At 39.2% G+C, this 20013-nt stretch overlaps 1 protein-coding gene and 2 gene segments (V, D, J or C); all 3 read left to right on the top strand.

Moving 5' to 3' along the window:
* The window catches only part of LOC101027262 (uncharacterized), an 834796-nt gene that overhangs the window by 359571 nt on the left and 455212 nt on the right, over window positions 1-20013 (top strand).
* Window positions 1-20013, top strand: part of LOC108714884 — a 540168-nt gene that overhangs the window by 128417 nt on the left and 391738 nt on the right.
* Window positions 3610-4009, top strand: LOC121394419. The segment is given in 2 exon segments: window positions 3610-3686; window positions 3762-4009. Coding segments are annotated over 2 exon segments (288 nt in total).

The raw sequence follows: 20013 nt of genomic DNA, 5'->3' as shown, positions 1-20013 counted from the left end.
AAATATGGGCAGTTGACTGGGTCCGTGATCCTGCGGGGAAAGGGCTGGAGTGGCTGGGAAGGATAGCGTATAATGCTGGCACAGCCTATACCCAGTCATTGCAGGGACGCATCACAGTATCAAGAGACACAAATAAAGGAGAAGTTTATTTAAAACTCACTGGAATGAAACCAGAGGAAACTGCTGTATATTACTGTACTACAGACACAGTGTGACATATATTATGAGAGCAGGTGTAAAAACATGTCCATCTGGGGAGCTTTAAAAAAGTTGATGCTTTACACATAACAAATAAGAGTAGTAACATTATTGAAATGTCACGATTCAATTGCATACAAGAAATCACTTGTGGTATTTGGTAGGTCTAATTCAGCATGTTATTTTTTATTACTAAGGTTCAAGGCCTGAAATGTCTATATATACTAGAGGAAAGCAGTAAATAAGGGAAGCTAGGTATTCATTTTAGGAAGTGAAATGTGACTCATATAGCACAATGGGACATATATTATGAGAGAATGTGTAATACATGTCCAGTAATATAAATCCAAATTAGTATGCCAAGTGCCAATGGCAGGGGACCAAAATTAGCGTGTGCCAGGGCCAGGACTAGGGGTAGGCAGAGTAGGCATGTGCCTAGGGCGCAAAGCTGGAGGGGCACCATGCACGCACCTTCTCTGCCTCTCCTATCCTCTAGTCCGGTCCCTGCTCTGGCCGACGTGCGCAATCTCTCTAGTGCGTATCTTTGTTTTGAGCATGCGCACTTTGTTTTTTCACTCATGGGCACTCGTGTTTTTTCGCGCATGCACACTTGAGTATTGGACGCTTTGCCCGGCCAGGCTGCCTATGGCGCCTGCCCGCGTTGGCCCGGCACTGGCGTGTGCTACTATTTTAGCTGTTTGCACTTGTGCTTGCATTTGTAAATGATCCTTACAGTCTAAAAATTGCACAAATTGCCAATATTTATGTGCACACTCTGCATTTGAATTACGCCACAACTTGTTGGCAGAGAAAACATTTTCGCAGAACAGTTTCTCAAATTGCTAATTTGAGTTACTGTCAACGTTATTTTCGTGCACAACAACCTTACACAGTGGGTACACTCATGCAAACACCCGTCTTACTTGCGTGCCATTTGCGAAAATTTATTTACAATGCAAATTCACAAAAAACGGCAGAGCAGTTCAATATATTAGCGTTCAGGAAAAAACACAGGCAATACAACCATTTGCGAATAAATATGCGCTGTGCACACTTTATAAATGACCCCCTGTGTGTGTAAATTAGCCTTTTGTTGTTTTTAATGTGGCCTTTGTTGCAAACACATCGGGGCACATTTACTAAGGGTCGAATATCGAGGGTTAATTAACCCTCCATATTCGACCCTCGAAGTAAGAGACAGTACTTAGTCTATCGAATGGTCGAATAGTCGAATGATTTTTAGTTTGAATCAAGGTCGAAGCTCCAAGTAGCCTATTCGATGGTCGAAGTACCCAAAAAAAAACTTTGAAATTCAAAGTTTTTTTTACTTCGAATCCTTCACTCGAGCTTAGTAAATGTGCCCCATCATTTACAATAAAGAAAGCAATTGGAAAAGTGCAAATAAAAGTCTGCAGCCTGCCGTTTTTTACATTTCGCATGCTGACTTTCTGCATTTTGGAGTAGTCACAGATACAGAGACCAGTAGGTGCCCTGTGAATACAGTACTAGCTGCATTTAGTCTAGTGGGAGAGAAGAAGCAAATTCCCACACATGCCCCTTCCCATGCTCTAAGTTGTGCCTCATTCTGATGCCCAAGTCAGATGCCTCGTAAAGGACACTACGATGTACACCATGTGACAGTTTTTATCCAGCACAAGGCACACAGCACAGCCAAGAAAATGGCCCCTATTATTTTTTTAAAGCTAATCTACGGGATCTCACACCCTCTTTCTTTAAGTTGAGCAGAGAGGGGTTTATAGTGTGATTAATGAAGCAATGGAACTACTACTCAAAACTGTCAGGACATGCTGGGTTTCAAACTCTGGACTTTGCATTAGGTTACCTGCACGCTTACCTTTCATGCCACTGGAGGTTCTTAGTCTTGTTTTGTTCTTTATTTGTGTTGCTGATATTCTCCAGTTGTCTACTTTACCTCTCCACCAATCTCATTATCCCCATCTGTTTCTCATGATCCAATCCTGACCCTTTATAAGCCTGCCATTGACCATTGTTCATTAAGCTGTTCCCGTGACCTTGATGTGCCTGTATTTGTCTGATTCTGTTCCAAGTTCCTGTGACCCGCCCTGTTCAAAACTCCTGCCTTGTTCCTGTACCCTGATGCCCCTCCTTGCTCTGCTTGTGGATTCCTCAGTTCTGACTCCTGCCCTGTTCCTCGACTTTGTTTGTCTGACGCCTGCCTTTACTCTTTGGCCTGTTTCTGGACTGTGTCCCTGCCTGCTGCTTTCTACTACAACTTTGTATATACATTGTGAGCACCGTGAGTTGCAATCTTCTAAGTTTATTAAATATTATTTCATCGTTATCATGGATTTGGATCTCTGTAATGCTGTGTATGGTTATCCCTGTGTAACCCAGTCTTCAGGCTCCCAACTTCTTGGTACTCCACAACATCTCCCCAGGAAAAGCGTGACAAAAACTGATTGAACTGCAATAATTACTTTTGAGAACTATTGAGTAGAATATGTACCTGGAGTACAGGCAGTAAATATTAATCCCCACCATTACAATATATTAAAACAATCAGAATTACTGTTCTACTATTGACATATAAACAGTCATTAATTTACTGCAGGTGACTGTGCAAAGTGCTCTTCCGAACACAATGTCAGTAGATTTTACATACAAAATGCATTGCGTCTGAAGACTGATGAATGCCATTTCCAGTATTTGCCATGAGAGTAACACATATGCCTGACTCGTTTGGCATGTTTGGCTTGCATCTATTGACACTGATTGCTGTGGGAAGCCTGAAGTTACTGCCAGGTCAGGAGGTTGGGAAGCTTCAGGGTTCCCTATCATAATTATGTGCAACAGTTCTTGATTTCATACAAGAGGAAGAAAACAGAACTGTGCGCAACTATAAAGAAGTGCAAGGAGCTTGTGTTGATGCAAGTACAGTTATGGGATCCATTATCTGGAAACCAATTATCCAGAAAGCTCCAAACTATGGAAAGGCCTTTTCCCATATACTCAATTTTATAGAAATAATCCAAATTTTTAAAAATGATTTCCTTTTTCTCAGTAATAATAAAACTATGCCTTGTATTTTATCCAAACTAAGATATAATTAATGACTATTAGAGGCAAAGCAATCCCGTTGAGTTTATTTAATGTTTATGTGATTTTATAGTAGACTTGTGGAATGAAGGACCATATTACAGAAAGATTTCTTATCTGGAAAACCCAGGTCCAAGGCATTCTGAATAACAGGTCCCCTACCTGTATCTTAAATGAATGGGATTTTTCGTGCAATACACTGTGGGGCCTGTATATGCTCAATATGTCAGTTACTGTATGTATTTGCCTGCTTTCTTTGCTTATACTTAATGTATGTAAATTATCATGGAATTTCCTGTTAAATACTATGAGTAGAAACAGTCACCTCACTGTTGCAGCAGGAGAAACAGAGACCATGATAAATATGAAGAATCTCCTGTATTTAATATCTGTGTTGTCTTTGTTTCAGTGTGAGTTGTATTTTAAATGATATATTAATTGTGTAATAATTTGCCAACTTTAAAACTTTCCTTTATTATATGTAGGTGTGACATGTCAGATCTCCCTGACACAGCCTGGTGCTGTCACTGTGAAGCCATCAGAGGTTCTTCAGTTGACCTGTAAAGTGACCGGAGCCTCCCTCACTGACAGCTCCAAAGTATATGCAGTTCGCTGGGTCCGTCAGCCTGCGGGGAAAGGGCTGGAGTGGCTGGGAGGGATATGGCATGATGCTGGCACAGGCTATGCCCAGTGTTTGCAGGGACGCATCACATCCTGATAGCTGAGTCATTATTACACAATGTAACAGTTAAAAAAAACTATGTTGCATTGTTAATTTGTTAAAATATATGAAATTGGTTATATAAATAACAATAACTTCCCTATTTAGCCAAACACTGTGAGAATTTATTAAAAGGTAAAGGAATATGCACCAGGTCCACCTCTCATTTTGCAGTAAAGTTGGCCTATACTTACCCCCTAATTCGCCCATCTTTATTTAGCAAAGAAAAAAAATGAAGCTTAGTCCTAAGCAGTTGGTGAAAGTGTTTTGTCCACAAATAGTATTTTGAATGGACAATAGTAGATTTTAAATGCTTTTAAAGTGTGGTTAGTGCCCTACATGAATAATTTCTAATTAACAAATTAAAAGTTTTATTTTCATGTTTTCTAAGCATTATATACCTCTCTGATTCAGATTTTGATTAACTCTATGTGATGCATTAATTAATTGATATGTAAGTCAGCTAAACTGGATTAAAGCAGCCAAATAAAAGTTATTTTGTGCAGATGCACCAAATGGTCAGAAGAGGGAACTCACTAGACAAGAATGATGGAAAATGACAAATATAATGGAGGTTTATGCTGGAGACAAAACATTCAAACTCTTCACCCTTCTGGCTAACATCCCTTTAAACTGTCCCACTCCGTATGAGCTTGTATGGAATGTTAATCATGCCCACAGTTGTATAATTTGATATTTACATATAAAAATCCTAAGCGCTATTCCATTTGATAAGGCAGTGAACTTGGTTAGCATGTTTGCAAAATCTCTAAAAGTTTATTCACTTCACTTTAATTGATTTTCATTTTAAATCTACCATTTGACACCCTATAAAACTTTAATAACAGTATCTTTTATTTATATGATTCTTTAAAGTGCACCTAATTTACCTAATATGCTCAATATGGATATACCATTATCCTTACTAAATATATATAGTTTCTGTAAACATTCTTCACCTTAAAGGGATCCTGTCATCAGAAAACATGTTTTTTTCAAAACGCATCAGTTAATAGTGATTCTCCAGCAGAATTCTGCACTGAAATCCATTTCTATAAAGAGCAAACAGATTTTTTTATCTTCAATTTTGAAATCTGACATGGGGCTAGACATTTTGTCAATTTCCCAGCTGCCCCTGGTCATGTGACTTGTGCCTGCACTTTAGGAGAGAAATGCTTTCTGGCAGGCTGCTGTTTTTCCTTCTCAATGTAACTGAATGTGTCTCAGTGAGACATGGGTTTTTACTATTGAGTACTGTTCTTAGATCTACCAGGCAGCTGTTATCTTGTGTTAGGGAGCTGTTATCTGGTTACCTTCCCATTGTTCTTTTGTTTGGCTGCTGGTGGGGGGAGGGAGGGGGGTGATATCACTACAACTTGCAGTACAGCAGTAAAGAGTGATTGAATTTTATCAGAGCACAAGTCACATGACTTGGGGCAGCTGGGAAATTGACAATATGTCTAGCCCCATGTTAGATTTCAAAATTGAATATAAAAAAATCTGTTTGCTCTTTTGAGAAATGGATTTCAGTGCAGAATTCTGCTGGAGCAGCACTATTAACTGATGCATTTTGAAAAAAATGTTTTTTTCCCATGACAGTATTTTTCAGAACATGTTCTGTTTCTAATCCTTTCACTTATTCTTTTTAGCCTCGGCTACAAAAAACAATCCCTGGTGGAGCAGTTTCTGCAAATAAGCAAATAATTATACTTGACAAGTCTCCCTCCTCACTAAAGAAATCTAGGATTACAAGGCAGGAACAGGGACACTGTGTCTACTCTTCAGGTAACAACAAAGGTTTATTTAAGAAAAGTCTTCCAAAACAAAGTCACTGGTATACAGGACCACAGTTAATCAGCATTTTAACAGCATGCAGTCAAAGACTTTTCCCCATCCTGGGGTTCTCATCATACAGGTTGGTTTCCACACTCTGGAATATTCAGGCTTCTCACTTAGCCCCTTTTTACTCTCTTCTCCAGGGATATCAGACTCACTAGTCTCTTAACCTTTCTTCCACCACCAGGGATTTAGGCTCACCAGCCTCTGGAATATGGAACGCATTTTAGGACATCATCAGGAGAATACATGCTCCTGCATGCGCTCTCCTAATGTATAAGTATGCAGACTTGTCTCTTATTATATTCATTGATCCCAAGAAGCTGCAGTCACACCTCTGTGCTGTCCACATATGCTGCCCCCCCCTCGTGGCTCCACATATGCAGCCCTCCCTCCTCAGTCCTCATCCTTCCCTCTTCAGCACTCAGTACGAATGCTCTCCATCCTCTGCCCTCCTTCAGCCCTCCCTCCTCAGACCTCAGCTCCTAAGCCAGGCTGATGCCTGAGGAGGGAGGGATGAGGAGGAAGAGATGACGGCTGAAGGCTGAGGAACGAGGACTGAGGACCCAGGTTGGAGGTGCGACTGCAGCCTTTCCAGAATGGGTGAGAGAAAAAGCAGGCGATGCTGCATTAGGAGATCACATGCAGGAGAGTGATTTCCCCTGAGGATGTCCTAAAATGCTTTCCGCACTGGAACTCTCTTGCTGACAGCAAGACCCCCTCGGCCAGGCTTGGTCTCTTCCAGCAACACCATACTTCCCTCCACTCTTGGAGGTATCTGGAGAGCTCTATGGTGTAGGAACACACACAGGAAGCTCCTCTTTCAGCTGCCACTTGATTACTTGGCTGAGAGGAAATATTAACCCTACCTGTGATGAGTATCCCTCTGCAACACATCATGCAGTTTAAATTCACTCTTTTCAATGCACTTTCCTCCAAGACAGTGGTGTCACAATATATATATATATAAAATTGCACCTGTATCAAATCTATTGCACAGCTCATAAAATAAATTTGGTCCTTACAGTGTATCCCATCTTTGTTACCAATAATAATTAAAAGACCTTAAGGCACATCTATAAAGTTAAGTGAATAAGCAAAGGGCTGAAACACACATAAATGGTTACTTTAGTCAAAATTCTGCATTTTCCCTGAGAATTCAAGTATCATTAAAGGAACATATTAAATAGCATATTGGTGAATAAATCAAATCACTTCTGGTGCAGAATAACAGCATAAGTGATTCCCTAGTTCCCTAGGCGCCACATGCTAAAGGAACCCACCTTTTAGTACCACTGACTCAAGGCAGGTATTACTTCCAGTGATCTCTTACAACTGTGTGGCCTATACTCGCCTCTTGCCTACAACAGCACTCAATACAGCAGTACAGGATGAAATGCCACATTAATAGATTGATTAAAAAATTTTAACAGCAGTAAATCACTGTGTATCTAGGCACTCAAATGATTCTACAAGGGCCACAAAAGTTATAGTAACAAAGCACCAAGTTACTGACTGTATGTAACACTATGGCACAGCACTTGCTGTTCTTATTGACATTGACTACTATACTGAATTACAGTTTATAACAAAAAGTGTATCTATATACCCACCTGCTCCTTTGCCTACAGATGTTATATGTAAATTACCAAGGAACTTCCTGTTCAAATGTCACTTATGGAATATGTCTGCCTCACTCTGAGAGAAGAAGCCTAAAAGATCAGCATCTGAATAGTGTGCTTCTCTCTATGAACAATATGAAGAATCTCTTGTGGTTTATTGCAGTTTGGTCCCTACTGCAATGTAAGTTTAATTTTAAGATCATTTAAATTTTTTTGTAAAATGATCTGTTCCCTATAACATTTCCTTTATTATATGTAGGTGTGAGATGTCAGATCTCCCTGACACAGCCTGGTACTGTCACTGTGAAGCCATCAGAGGTTCTTCAGTTGACCTGTAAAGTGACCGGAGCCTCCCTCACTGACAGCTCTAAAATAGCATCTGTTCAGTGGGTCCGCCAGCCTGCAGGGAAAGGGCTGGAGTGGCTGGGAGGGATATGGTACGAAGCCTCCCTGCACTATTCCCAGTCTTTGAAGGGACGTGTCACAGTATCAAGAGACACAAATAAAGGAGAAGTTTATTTAAAACTCACTGGAATGAAACCAGAGGAAACTGCTGTATATTACTGTGCTACAGAAGCACAGTGGGACATATATTTTGAATGCAGGTGCAAAAAATGTCTAGATATCTGGAAAACTATAAAACTGGTTATTTTAAACCAATATCACGATTCTATTGCATAGACAAAATCACTTATGGTATTTGGTAGGTCTAATTTGGCATGTTATCTTTTATTACTAACACAGAAGTCAGGCAGGTATTGGCACTGGCCTAGCCACACACCAGCAATGAATCCAATAATAAACAAAAAGCCCTTTTGCCACAAAAAAATTTGTTATAAAAAGATTTTCAAAAAAACATTTTACCAATTTTTGAAATAATATGTTTTTGTTTTAGTGTCATATAGATTCACATCATGAACGTGTACCACAACCAGTATATCACACATGTACAATTATACAAACAATAGTATGTTCTGTATCAATACTATTAATTACTCACTGACTAGGATACAATTAGGAAGGAGATGTCTCTAAATCACTGGTACTTTGCAGGATTCTATATTTCTCTATGGCTGCAAAAAAGAATGCTCAAATCAGTTATTTGAAATTAAGTTACAAATTATACCATTACAGGAAGCAGTTCAACCCCCAATTTTCATTCAACCCTTGGGGGACAATGTATCCAATGTCCAGATCCAAAAGCATTCCCTTTGTAACAATTTCTTCTCTATATTAGTATAATTTGCTCTAACCTCTTCCAGCACCTGCCAGTTCAATTGTGCTACATTATGTTTACATTCTGCCCAATGCTAGCTTACTGATATCATTTCAGAGTGTGCATTCCGCATACAACTGTGGTGCTCATTCAACCTTAATCTTATCATCCTGTTCTTTTTTCATACATACCCCTTACCACACGGGCATTTTAAATAGTATATTACATTTTTCGACATTTTTTTAAAAATCTTTTTGTAAAATTTTTTTCGTTTCAAACGGTTAATTGCTTGAGCAATAGGTGTAAGATAAAATGGACATTGGCAAAGCTTCTTATGAGAGGACTTTTCTCATGGACCGCCACTAGGAGTCACTGGGGGTCATTTATAAAGTTCGCGCAGCGCATATTTTTCGCAAATGGTTGTATTGCGCATGTTTTTTGCTGAGCGCTAATATATTGCACTGCTCTGCCCGTATTTCCGGTTTTTGCGAATTCGCAGTGTGAATACATTTTCGCAAATGGCGCGCAAATGAGACAGGAGTTTGCACGAGCGCACCCAATGTGCGAGGTTGTTGTGCGCGAAAAAAGCGTTAAATTCGCAGTTTGCAAAACTGTTTTGCGAATATTTTATCCGCCACCAAAGTTGTGGCGTAATTGAGTCGCAGAGTGTGCGCATAAAGATTCGCAATTTGCGAATTGTGACATTTATAAAGGCCCTTTAGACATTCGCATTGTGAATAAAAAATTCGCAATTCTGTATGCACCCTCTTGTTCAGCTTTATAAATATAACCATGCGCAGGGCAAATATATTCACTTTGCGAACCAATCTGCCCTGCGTGAAGTTTATAAATGACCCCCACTGTGTTGTATATGACTCATATAGCACAATGGGACATATATTATGAGAGCATGTGTATTACATGTCCTGTAATCTGGGGCACAATTCAAAATGTAACACACTGTATTTATATATATATATATAATATATATATATATATATATATATATATATATATATATATATATATATATATATATATATATATATATATATATAAATATATAACAGTCCATGAAAGCACTCACAGCAGCCGCCATTAAGCATGAATCACTATATCTTTATTTGTGCATGGTGCATCAACGCGTTTCGGCTCACATGGAGCCGTCGTCGGGATAACGACAGGAACTGTAATACATCATTAAATAACCCCCATATCCAATCAGAGTGAGACTCTGATTGTGACATCACACTATTTACAAAACTACCACCATATTGTACTCATAAAAATATTTAAAATATTAATAATATCAATAACATGCGACAAGTGCCTATAATTCATTAGGATACAGCAAATATCCATCCGTGCTGCCCTGTGTGTCTCTCATCTTAAAACTACAAGTGAAAAGAGTTAAAAACTGCTGTTTCCATTAAAACATACTGTGGGATTGTGCAAAATGAATGCTCTGAGTTAGCATGACAACCCATTAAATATTATTCTAATCTAACACAAATTGAGAGGGATGGAATTAAATCATTACAGAATGATAAGGAATTAATTATACATCCTGCTGATAAAGGGGGCTCAATAGTTTTGCTGGATCGATACTATTACAGATAGGAACTTTTACAACAACTATCTGATGAGGGGGTATATGAAAAGCTCTCCACTGATCCTACTGAATCATTTAAAAGGCGATTGGACATACTGCTGCAATTGGCATATACAACAGGGTGGATCAGTGAAAAGTGTCTTCAGTTCCTCACCACTGAGCACCCGAAATGGCCTATTATTTACACGCTTCCTAAAATACACAAACATCAATCGACACCACCAGATCGCCCCATAATTTCAGCGAGAGAGTCTTTGTTTTCTAATGTGGCTAAGTTTCTGGATAGTTACTTACAGCCCTCATGCATTAAGATGTCATCTTATATTGCTGACACTCCCTCACTGTTGGAGATATTACGCCAGATAGGACCTTTGCCTGATAATGTTGTTTTTGCTACTCTTGATGTATGTAGCTAATACACTATTATCCCCACTGATGATGGTATAACGGCCTGTAGGGAGGCACTCTGTAGAAATCATAAAGGGAATCCACCTATTGACTTTCTTTGTACTTTATTGGAGATGCTATTGACATGCAACTATTTCCGTTTTGAACAGACATATTACATGCAGAAGACCAGCACAGCGATAGGTTCCAACGTGGCCCCTTCTTATACCAATTTATATATGGATCATTTTGAAATACGTACATTTACCCCAGATATACAGAACAACTTCTACTGTATCGTAGATACATCGATGATATTTTCATCATTTGACAAGGGGACCACGTTGGAATACAGACATTCGCTGCTGAACTCAATGCATTGTCTACTCCAGTCGAATTTACCCTTACTTTCCACAAAGATAGTGTGGAATTTTTGGATGTGCGGATATTCCGCACAGAGGGTGGAGTGGGTACTACCCTGTTCCGTAAGAGCATGGATCGAAATACGATCCTGCATTCACACAGCTATCATCCTCCATCAATTTTAAAATCTGTACCGTATACACAATTTCTGAGAGTGTTTAGGATTAATACGGACCAGGTTACAGCTACACAGCAAGCACAACAAATGTGAGATCGCTTTCTTGAGAGGGGATATCAACTTGAGTTTCTCAATGCCGAAATGGAGAGAGCTTCAAAGATGTCAGTGCATAATGAGAAAACCGGGAAACACAAGACATCTGAAGTGGAGAATATGGTGTTTGTGTCCGATTATACGCCTGGGAGTAAAAGAATCAATACTATGGTCAAGAAACATTGGCCGATACTCCAGATGGATGCTGGTTTACCTTTTTCCCACATGCCACCGCCCACATGTGCATATCGTAGAGGCTGATCTCTAAGGGACCTCTTAATGGTAACGGATATATGCACTGATAGGGAGGATACTTGGCTCAGGTCGAACAGGAATGGTTGCTACAGATGTGTGGGTTGTAAGACGTGTGGATGTTTATTAACTGGTGAAATTTTTCCCATCCACATAGTGGAAAATGTTATGGGATCCAACATCGGTTGACGTGCATCTCTGACTTTGTCATTTACTGCATAGTGTGCCCATGTGGCCTCTATTATGTTGGGAAATGTGTAACTTCATTCCGTATGCGTATGAACAATCACCGTTCTGTTATACGCACGGCTTTGGCCACGGGCAAAGCAGATACTCCTTTGGCTAGACACTTCCTGGCACATAAACATCCTCTGCTACTCTACGAGCAATTTTGATTGATCATATTCCCCCCTACGGAGAGGTGGTGACAGATCTAAAGTATTATTACAACGTGAAGCAAAGTGGATGCGGACCTTGGACACAGTCGCCCCTAGAGGGTTAAATGAAATGTACTCTTTGGCCAGTTACTTCTGATTATTTGGTCTGGGTGCAGTTAGGTCCTAACTGATGATAACTCTGAACATGATATCCTATTTTGTAGATTCAAAAATATATATCGAATTGATTGAGTATGATTTATCGCACTAGTGGCACCTTGTATTACTTGCCTGAGATTGGATATTGTGATATTATGATTGTTTATATACCCAGATTTTCTCCACAATGTTTTTAGGCATTTTAGTTGGTAACATGATTTGTACCATGTAGTCACATGTTCTAGATAATTTAAATGGTAATCTTTGTCTACACTTATTTACTGCACTTTTTAGGTCATTTTAAATAGTAATCCTATAACACATGTAGAAGGGACACTATGGATACAACTGGGCCTTTTAACCCTTCACTTGAGTTTTTAACTCTTTTCACTTGTAGTTTTAAGATGAGACACACAGGGCAGCACGGATGGATATTTGCTGTATCCTAATGAATTATAGGCACTTGTCGCATGTTATTAATATTATTAATATTTTAAATATTTTTATGAGTACAATATGGTGGTAGTTTTGTAAATTGTGTGATGTCACAATTAGAGTCTCACTCTGATTGGATATGGGGGTTATTTAATGATGTATTACACTTCCTGTCGTTATCCTGACGACGGCTCCATGTAAGCCGAAACGCGTTGATGCACCATGCACAAATAAAGATATAGTGATTCATGCTTAATGGCGGCTGCTGTGAGTGCTTTCATGGACTGTAATATATTATTTTGGTCAGCACCCGGCAAGTGACTTCGTGATTGGTGAGTGCCGATGAATACTATATATATTTCTTGAGTATGGCATATTAACTATTGCAAGTTGCAATGTGTGCTTTTAACTTTGTACACTTATATCTATTTTTTTATTCTGTTTCTTTTTCACAGTTTTTAATATGCACCAAAGGGTTAACGTCACACATGCTGGTTACTGGTCTTTCCTTTCTTGATCACATGACTCTATCTGGGGTGAGTGTCTCCTAATTTGAATGCAGATTGGGGCCTGTTTTGGAAAATCATGTCAAGATGTGCAACAAGTGTTTTGCCCTGCATTTATGTTTGATTGGTGTCAATTTTGGTTTGTGCTACTATAATAATGACATTAGCATCCAATTAGCATCCAATTCACTTGGCATAAATCAATTTCAGCTATTGCAATGCACTATGGGACACATAGAAATAAAGCTGGTATGTACTGAAGGCAGTTCTGGGGTTGTTTTGATTGCAATTCAGAGCAGGTTAAAGAGCCACATTGGCACTCACTGCAATCTGCAAAGAATCATGTATGGAAGCAAGTAACTTTCTGGATAGCATCAAAATCAATTTTGCTACTGTTGACTCCAGCGAATTTTAGCAGCGGTTTTGCGAATTTATTCGGTGGCGACGAACCATGGGAATTCGCCACAAATTCGCACCTGGCGAATAAATTGACACTGATTGTTGTGGGAAGACTGGAGTTACTGCCTGGTCAGAAGGTTGGGAAGCTCCAGCGTTCCCCATCATCATTAGGTGCAGCGATTCTTGATTTGGAACAAGAGGAAGACAGTGGAACTGTGCACAACTAAACAGAAGTGCAAGGAGCTTGTGTTGATGCAAGTACAGGTATGGGACCCATTACCTGGAAACCCATTATCCAGAAAGCTCCGAATTACAGAACGGTCTTTACCCATAGACTCCATTTTATGAAAACAATCCAATTTTTTTTTCTGTAATAATAAAACTATGCCTTGTACTTTTTCCATAGCAAGATATAATTAATCACTATTAGAGACAAAACTTGTTGAGTTTATTTAATATTTACATGATTTTCTAGTAGACTTGTGGTATGAAGGTCCAAATTATGGAAAGCTTTCTTATCTGGAAAACCCCAGGTCCAAAGCATTCTGAATAACGGGTCCCCTACTTGTATCTTTATTGAATGAGATTTTTTTACACTGTGTGGGGCCTGGACATGCTCAATATGTCAGTTGCTGTATATATTTGCCTGCTTTCTTTGCTTATACTTAATGTATGTAAATTATCATGGAACTTCCTGTTAAATACTTTGAGTAGAAACAGTCACCTCACTGTTGCAGCAGGAGAAACAGAGACCATGATAAATATGAAGAATCTCTTGTATTTAATATCTGTTTTGTCTTTGTTTCAGTGTGAGTTGTATTTTAAATGATATATTAATTCTGTAATAATTTGCCAACTTTAAAACTTAAATTTTTTATGTGTAGGTGTGACATGTCAGATCTCCCTGACACAGCCTGGTACTGTCACTCTGAAGCCATCAGAGGTTCTTCAGTTGACCTGTAAAGTGACCGGAGCCTCCTTCACTGACGGCTCCAAAATAGCATCCGTTCAGTGGGTCCGTGATCCTGTAGGGAAAGGGCTGGAGTGGCTGGGAGGGATATGGCATGATGTCACCCAACGCTATGCCCAGTCATTGCAGGGACGCATCACAGTAATAAGAGACACAAATAAAGGAGAAGTTTATTTAAAACTCACTGGAATGAAACCAGAGGAAACTGCTGTATATTACTGTACTGGAGGAGCACAGTGGGACATATATTGTGAAAACATGTATAAAAACATGTCCTGATAGCTGGATCATTAACCCTTTGCCTGCCAAGCACGTACGGCATACGTGCTGGCAGGCAAATGCTCAGGCTGCCAAGAACGTACATTGTACGTTCTTTGGCAGCTGAGCTCTTTCTGTTTCGGCGGCTTTTGCCGCCTCCGCAGAGAGTGGGGAGAGAAGACAGCCCCCTAGGCAACGAGGCTGGGGGGCTGTCAAGTCGGATCTGCGACTCGATTGTCGCAGATCCGACTTCAAAGTAGCAGACGCATCGCATGGAGCGTCTGCTACTACACTCACCTTCTTCCTGCCTGCAGAGCCGCCCACGCACTTCCTGCTGCGCAGCAACTCTGCAGACACGCTGCCAGGACTCCTCCAAAGAAGACAGCGATTCTCCTGCTCCAAAAACGGTAAGTGCACGTTTTTTTTACACACTTACCTGCACCTACACATACTTACAGTACATTTATACATTTTAGTAAAGATTGGAATTTCTTTTAAATTTTTTTCTTTAATTTTAGCACACTTGGTCCCTTTTGTACAGTTATTTACACTTATTTACACTTATTTACATGTATTTGCACACTCAGATAAAATTTTATTAGTGCACAAATATGTATACACAAATAGGTGTTTTTTTTTTTTTACGAATTCATTATACTGTTATCTTTTGTTTTTTTGCCTAAAAACGTGTTATTTTGGCAGCGTGACTATTGGATAATCGATTTCGGCCACTAATTACGCTGTCAGAACAATTATTTTGTTATTTCATTGATTTACGCTATTTTTGTGGTTTTATTGCAATTTTATCCCTGCATTATTGTTCCTTATGTATCTTTAGTATAGTTTTGCTGTTTGGTGCTTTGGTATAGAAAGATAGATTTTACTTAGTTTGATCCGCCAAAATATGTGCTTTCCAAAAATATATGGGTTTCTGGGTGTCTTTTTACAGTTTGGGGGTCTTACGGCACATAACATACAGTTAGGGTTCTCTTTTCTGCAGCTTAGTTGGCTAGCGTGAAATTCATAGGCACGTTTTCATTTGGGGTCCATACACAACACATACTTTGGTAAATCTATACATATTGGGCATCAAACTATTTATTAGACCTCTGACGTCCATATTTAGAGAGATTTTTCTTTGTACGTAAAACATTGTGTGTGATAAATGCGGCAAACTGCAAAATTTTTAGGCGATTTTTAGAAATGTTGTAAAAACCTATATGTTTAGAAAAGCTTTGCAGTTTGGTAGTTTCGTGTAGAAAGACTTAGTTATCTTTGTTGGAATCGGCAGAATGTGTACTTTCCAAAAATATATGGTTTTGGGGGGTCATTGCTGTTAGGAGGGTCTTGAGGCACATAATATGAAGTCAAGGGTCTATGTTCACAGAAGGCGAATCGGCAGCGGAGAAAACTCATATTCACTATTTTTATTTGGGGTCCGCACATGCCAGCTGCCTTGGTATATCTATGCATATTGGGCATCAAACTGTTCAGTAGACCATTGGCATCCATATTTATGGTGTTTTACAATTGTATGTAAGAAATTGGGTGAGATAAATGCGGCCAATTGCAATATTTTTAGGCGATTTTCAGAAATGTAAAAACAGTTGCTTTTATCGCCAAATTTAGGAAAGGCTTGCGACTTGGTACTTTGGAGTACAAAGACATGCATACCCAATTTGGATTCGCAGGAATGTGTACTTTCCAAAAATATATGGGTTTATGGGGTCAACGCACTTTTTTCTACCTTTGCCCCCCCAAAACAATGTAAATGTGTTGATTTTGCAGTACCTGAAATGACAGACCATTTGGGGGTCTTTGTTTTGGGGCCCTATATGCCACGTGCTTGGGTACACCTATACATATTGGGCATCAAACTGTTCAGAGGACCCCAGGCTTTCATATTTGGGGTGATTTCTCTTGATACCTAAAAGTATGTGGGACATACAATGCCGCAGGGTGAAAATTTTGAGGTGACTTTTGGAAATGTCACCAAAATCACCAAATTTAGGAATGGTTCGCGGCTTGATACTTTGGTGTACAAAGACATGCATACCCAATTTGGATTCGCAGGAATGTGTACTTTCCGAAAATATATGGTTTTATGGGGTGACCGCACTTTTTTATACCTTTGCCCCCCCAAAAACAATGTAAATGTGTTTATTTTGCAGTATCTGAAATGACAGACCATATGGGGGTCTTCCTTTTGGGGCCCCTGTATGCCACGTGCTTGGGTACACCTATACATATTGGGCATCAAACTGTTCAGAGGACCCTAGGCTTTCATATTTGGGGTGATTTCTCTTGATACCTAAAAGTATGTGATAATACGATGCTGTAGGTTGGAAAATTTTAGGTGATTTTTGGAAATGTCACCAAAATTGTCAAATTTAGGAACGTTTTGCAGCTTGGTGCTTTGGAGCAGAAAGACATGCATACCCAATTTAGATTCATGGGAATGTGTACTTTCTGAAAATATATGGTTTTATGGGGTGAACCTACTTTTTTCTACCTTTCCCCCCCCCAAAACGATGTGAATGTGTTGATTATGCAGTACCTGAAATGACAGACCATATGGGGGGTGTCTTCCTTTTGGGGCCCCTATATGCCACGTACTTGGGTACACCTATACATATTGGGCATCAAAATGTTCAGAGGACCCTAGGCTTTCATATTTGGGGTGATTTCTCTTGATACCTAAAAGTATGTGGTAATATGATGCTGCAGGTTGGAAAATTTTAGGTGATTTTTAGAAATGTCACCAAAATTGCCAAATTTAGGAACGTTTTGCAGCTTGGTGCTTTGGAGTAGAAAGATATGCATACCCAATTTAGATTCGTGGGAATGTGTACTTTCCGAAAATATATGGTTTTCTGGGTTAAACGCACTTTTTTCTACCTTTGCCCCCCCAAAAACTATGTAAATGTGTTGATTTTGCAGTACCTCAAATGACAGACCATATGGGGGTCTTCCTTTTGGGGCCCCTATATGCCACGTGCTTGGGTACACCTATACATATTGTGTATCAAACTGTTCAGAGGACCCTAGGCTTTCATATTTGGGGTGATTTCTCTTGATACCTAAAAGTATGTGGGAAATACGATGCTGCAGGGTGGAAAGTTTGAGGTGATTTTTGAAAATGTCACCAAAATTGCCGTATTTAGGAACATTTTGCAGCTTGGTGCTTTGGAGTAGAAAGACATGCATACCCAATTTGGATTCGTGGGAATGTGTACTTTCCGAAAATATATGGTTTTCTGTGATGAACGCACTTTTTTCTCCCTTTGCCGCCCCCAAAACAATGTAAATGTGTTGATTTTGCAGCACCTGAAATGACAGACCATATGGGGGGGTCTTCCTTTTGGGGCCCCTATATGCCTCATGCTTGGGTCACCTATACATATTGGGCATAAAACTGTTCAGAGGACCCTAGGCTTTCATATTTGGGGTGATTTCTCTTGATACCTAAAAGTATGTGGGAAATACGATGCTGCAGGGTGGAAAATTTAAGGTGATTTTTGGAAATGTCACCAAAATTGACAAATTTAGGAACGTTTTGCAGCTTGGTGCTTTGGAGTACAAAGACATGCATACCCAATTTAGATTCATGGGAATGTGTTCTTTCCGAAAACATATGGTTTTCTGGGGTGAACTTACTTTTTTCTACCTTTGCCCCCCCAAAAACGATGTAAATGTGTTGATTTTTCAGTACCTGAAATGACAGACCAAATGGGGGGGTCTTAATTTTGGGGCCCCTATAGGCCACGTGCTTGGGTACACCTATACATATTGGGCATCAAACTGTTCAGAGGACCCCAGGCTTTTATATTTGGGGTGATTTATTTTTATAGTCAATAGTATGTGGGACATACGATGCTGCATGGTGGACGTGTAGAGGTTATTTTTGAAAATGTCCCTAAAATTGCCAAACTTAGGAAAGTTTTGCAGCTTGGTGCTTTGGAGTAGAAAGACATGCATACCCATATTGGATTCGGGGGAATGTGTACTTTCCGAAAATATATGGTTTTCTGGGGTGAACTTACTTTTTTCTACTTTTACCCTCCCCCAAAACTATGCAAATGTGTTGATTTTGCAGTATCTGGAATTACAGAACTGATAGCTCAAATGGGGTGTCTACATTTTATGGCCCCTATATACCACATGTTTAGGTAAACTGATACATATTGGGCATCAAACTGTTCAGTGGACCCCAGGCTTTCATATTTGAGGTGTTTTACATTGATATCTAATGATGTGTGGGAGATATGATGCTGTAGAGTGGGAGCTTTGAGTTAATTTTTCAAAAAATTCACCAATTTCTATAAAACATTATAACTTTAGGAAACAATTGCAACTTGGCAGTTTGGAGTACAAAGATATATTTACCCATTTTTGGTTCACCAGAATCTGTTCTTTCTAATAATGGGTAGTTTTCTTGGGTAAACCTACTGTTAGTGGAATGTTTGGCCTTGAAATCAGAAGTATGCTGTTTGGGGAGCGGTGCTTTAGAAATTTGGTAGTGTACTGCTTAGAGATTTTGATCTATACAAGTGAGAAATCTCCATAAAACGATATATATTTGGTATTGCCGCATTCAGGAGACATAGACCTTTCCAAATTGGCTGTGTTCTCGTACATAAAATAAATGATGTTTCTGATATATGTGATTGTTCTTTGTGAAACATGATTTTTTTCATAGAAGCCTATATTTTTTTTACAGAAGTAGAATTACACCAAAATTCTTACAAATTTTTAAAGTTCAGGTTGTCCTGAAAAAAACAATATATTGTTTTACTGGGTAAACTAAAAGACCGCCCCAGGAAAGGCCCTGAAAGTGAAAGAGTACAAAATGTCTAAAAACTGCTTGGCAATAGATGTTCGCATCTAGGACAAAACGGCTGGCAGGGAAAGGGTTAATACACACTGTAACAGTTAAAAAAACAATATGAGTAACTTTAAGAAAACAGAACTATTCTGTGATGTACATACATTGGAGATAACAAAATTGTTGTCTTTTTTGGCCCATCAAATTCAGGGTGTTTTACTGATGCTAAATAAGTCAACAATGTACTCAAAGAAAACAGCAAATAAGGAGAGCCAGATATCTATTATGAGAACTATATCAAGCCTCCATAAAAACACAGCATAATGCAACCTTTTAAAAGGTTGGATTTTCTGCTGGCCAGAAAGGGCATTTCTCAAAGACCACTTATGAAAAAGTTTATAAAAACACCGAAAATTTATTTCATGAGGAAAATGGTTCCAGGTTGATGTCTATGACAAAATCTGAAAATGGATAAGAACAGTTATTTATCAGAGAATTGTAACTATTTCATTATGTTTGACTATATTT

This window comes from Xenopus laevis, chromosome 1L (assembly GCF_017654675.1).
Source record: "Xenopus laevis strain J_2021 chromosome 1L, Xenopus_laevis_v10.1, whole genome shotgun sequence".
NCBI lineage: Eukaryota > Metazoa > Chordata > Amphibia > Anura > Pipidae > Xenopus > Xenopus laevis.
The sequence above is the reverse complement of the archived record's forward strand: the minus strand, read 5'-3'. Positions and strand labels throughout refer to the sequence as shown.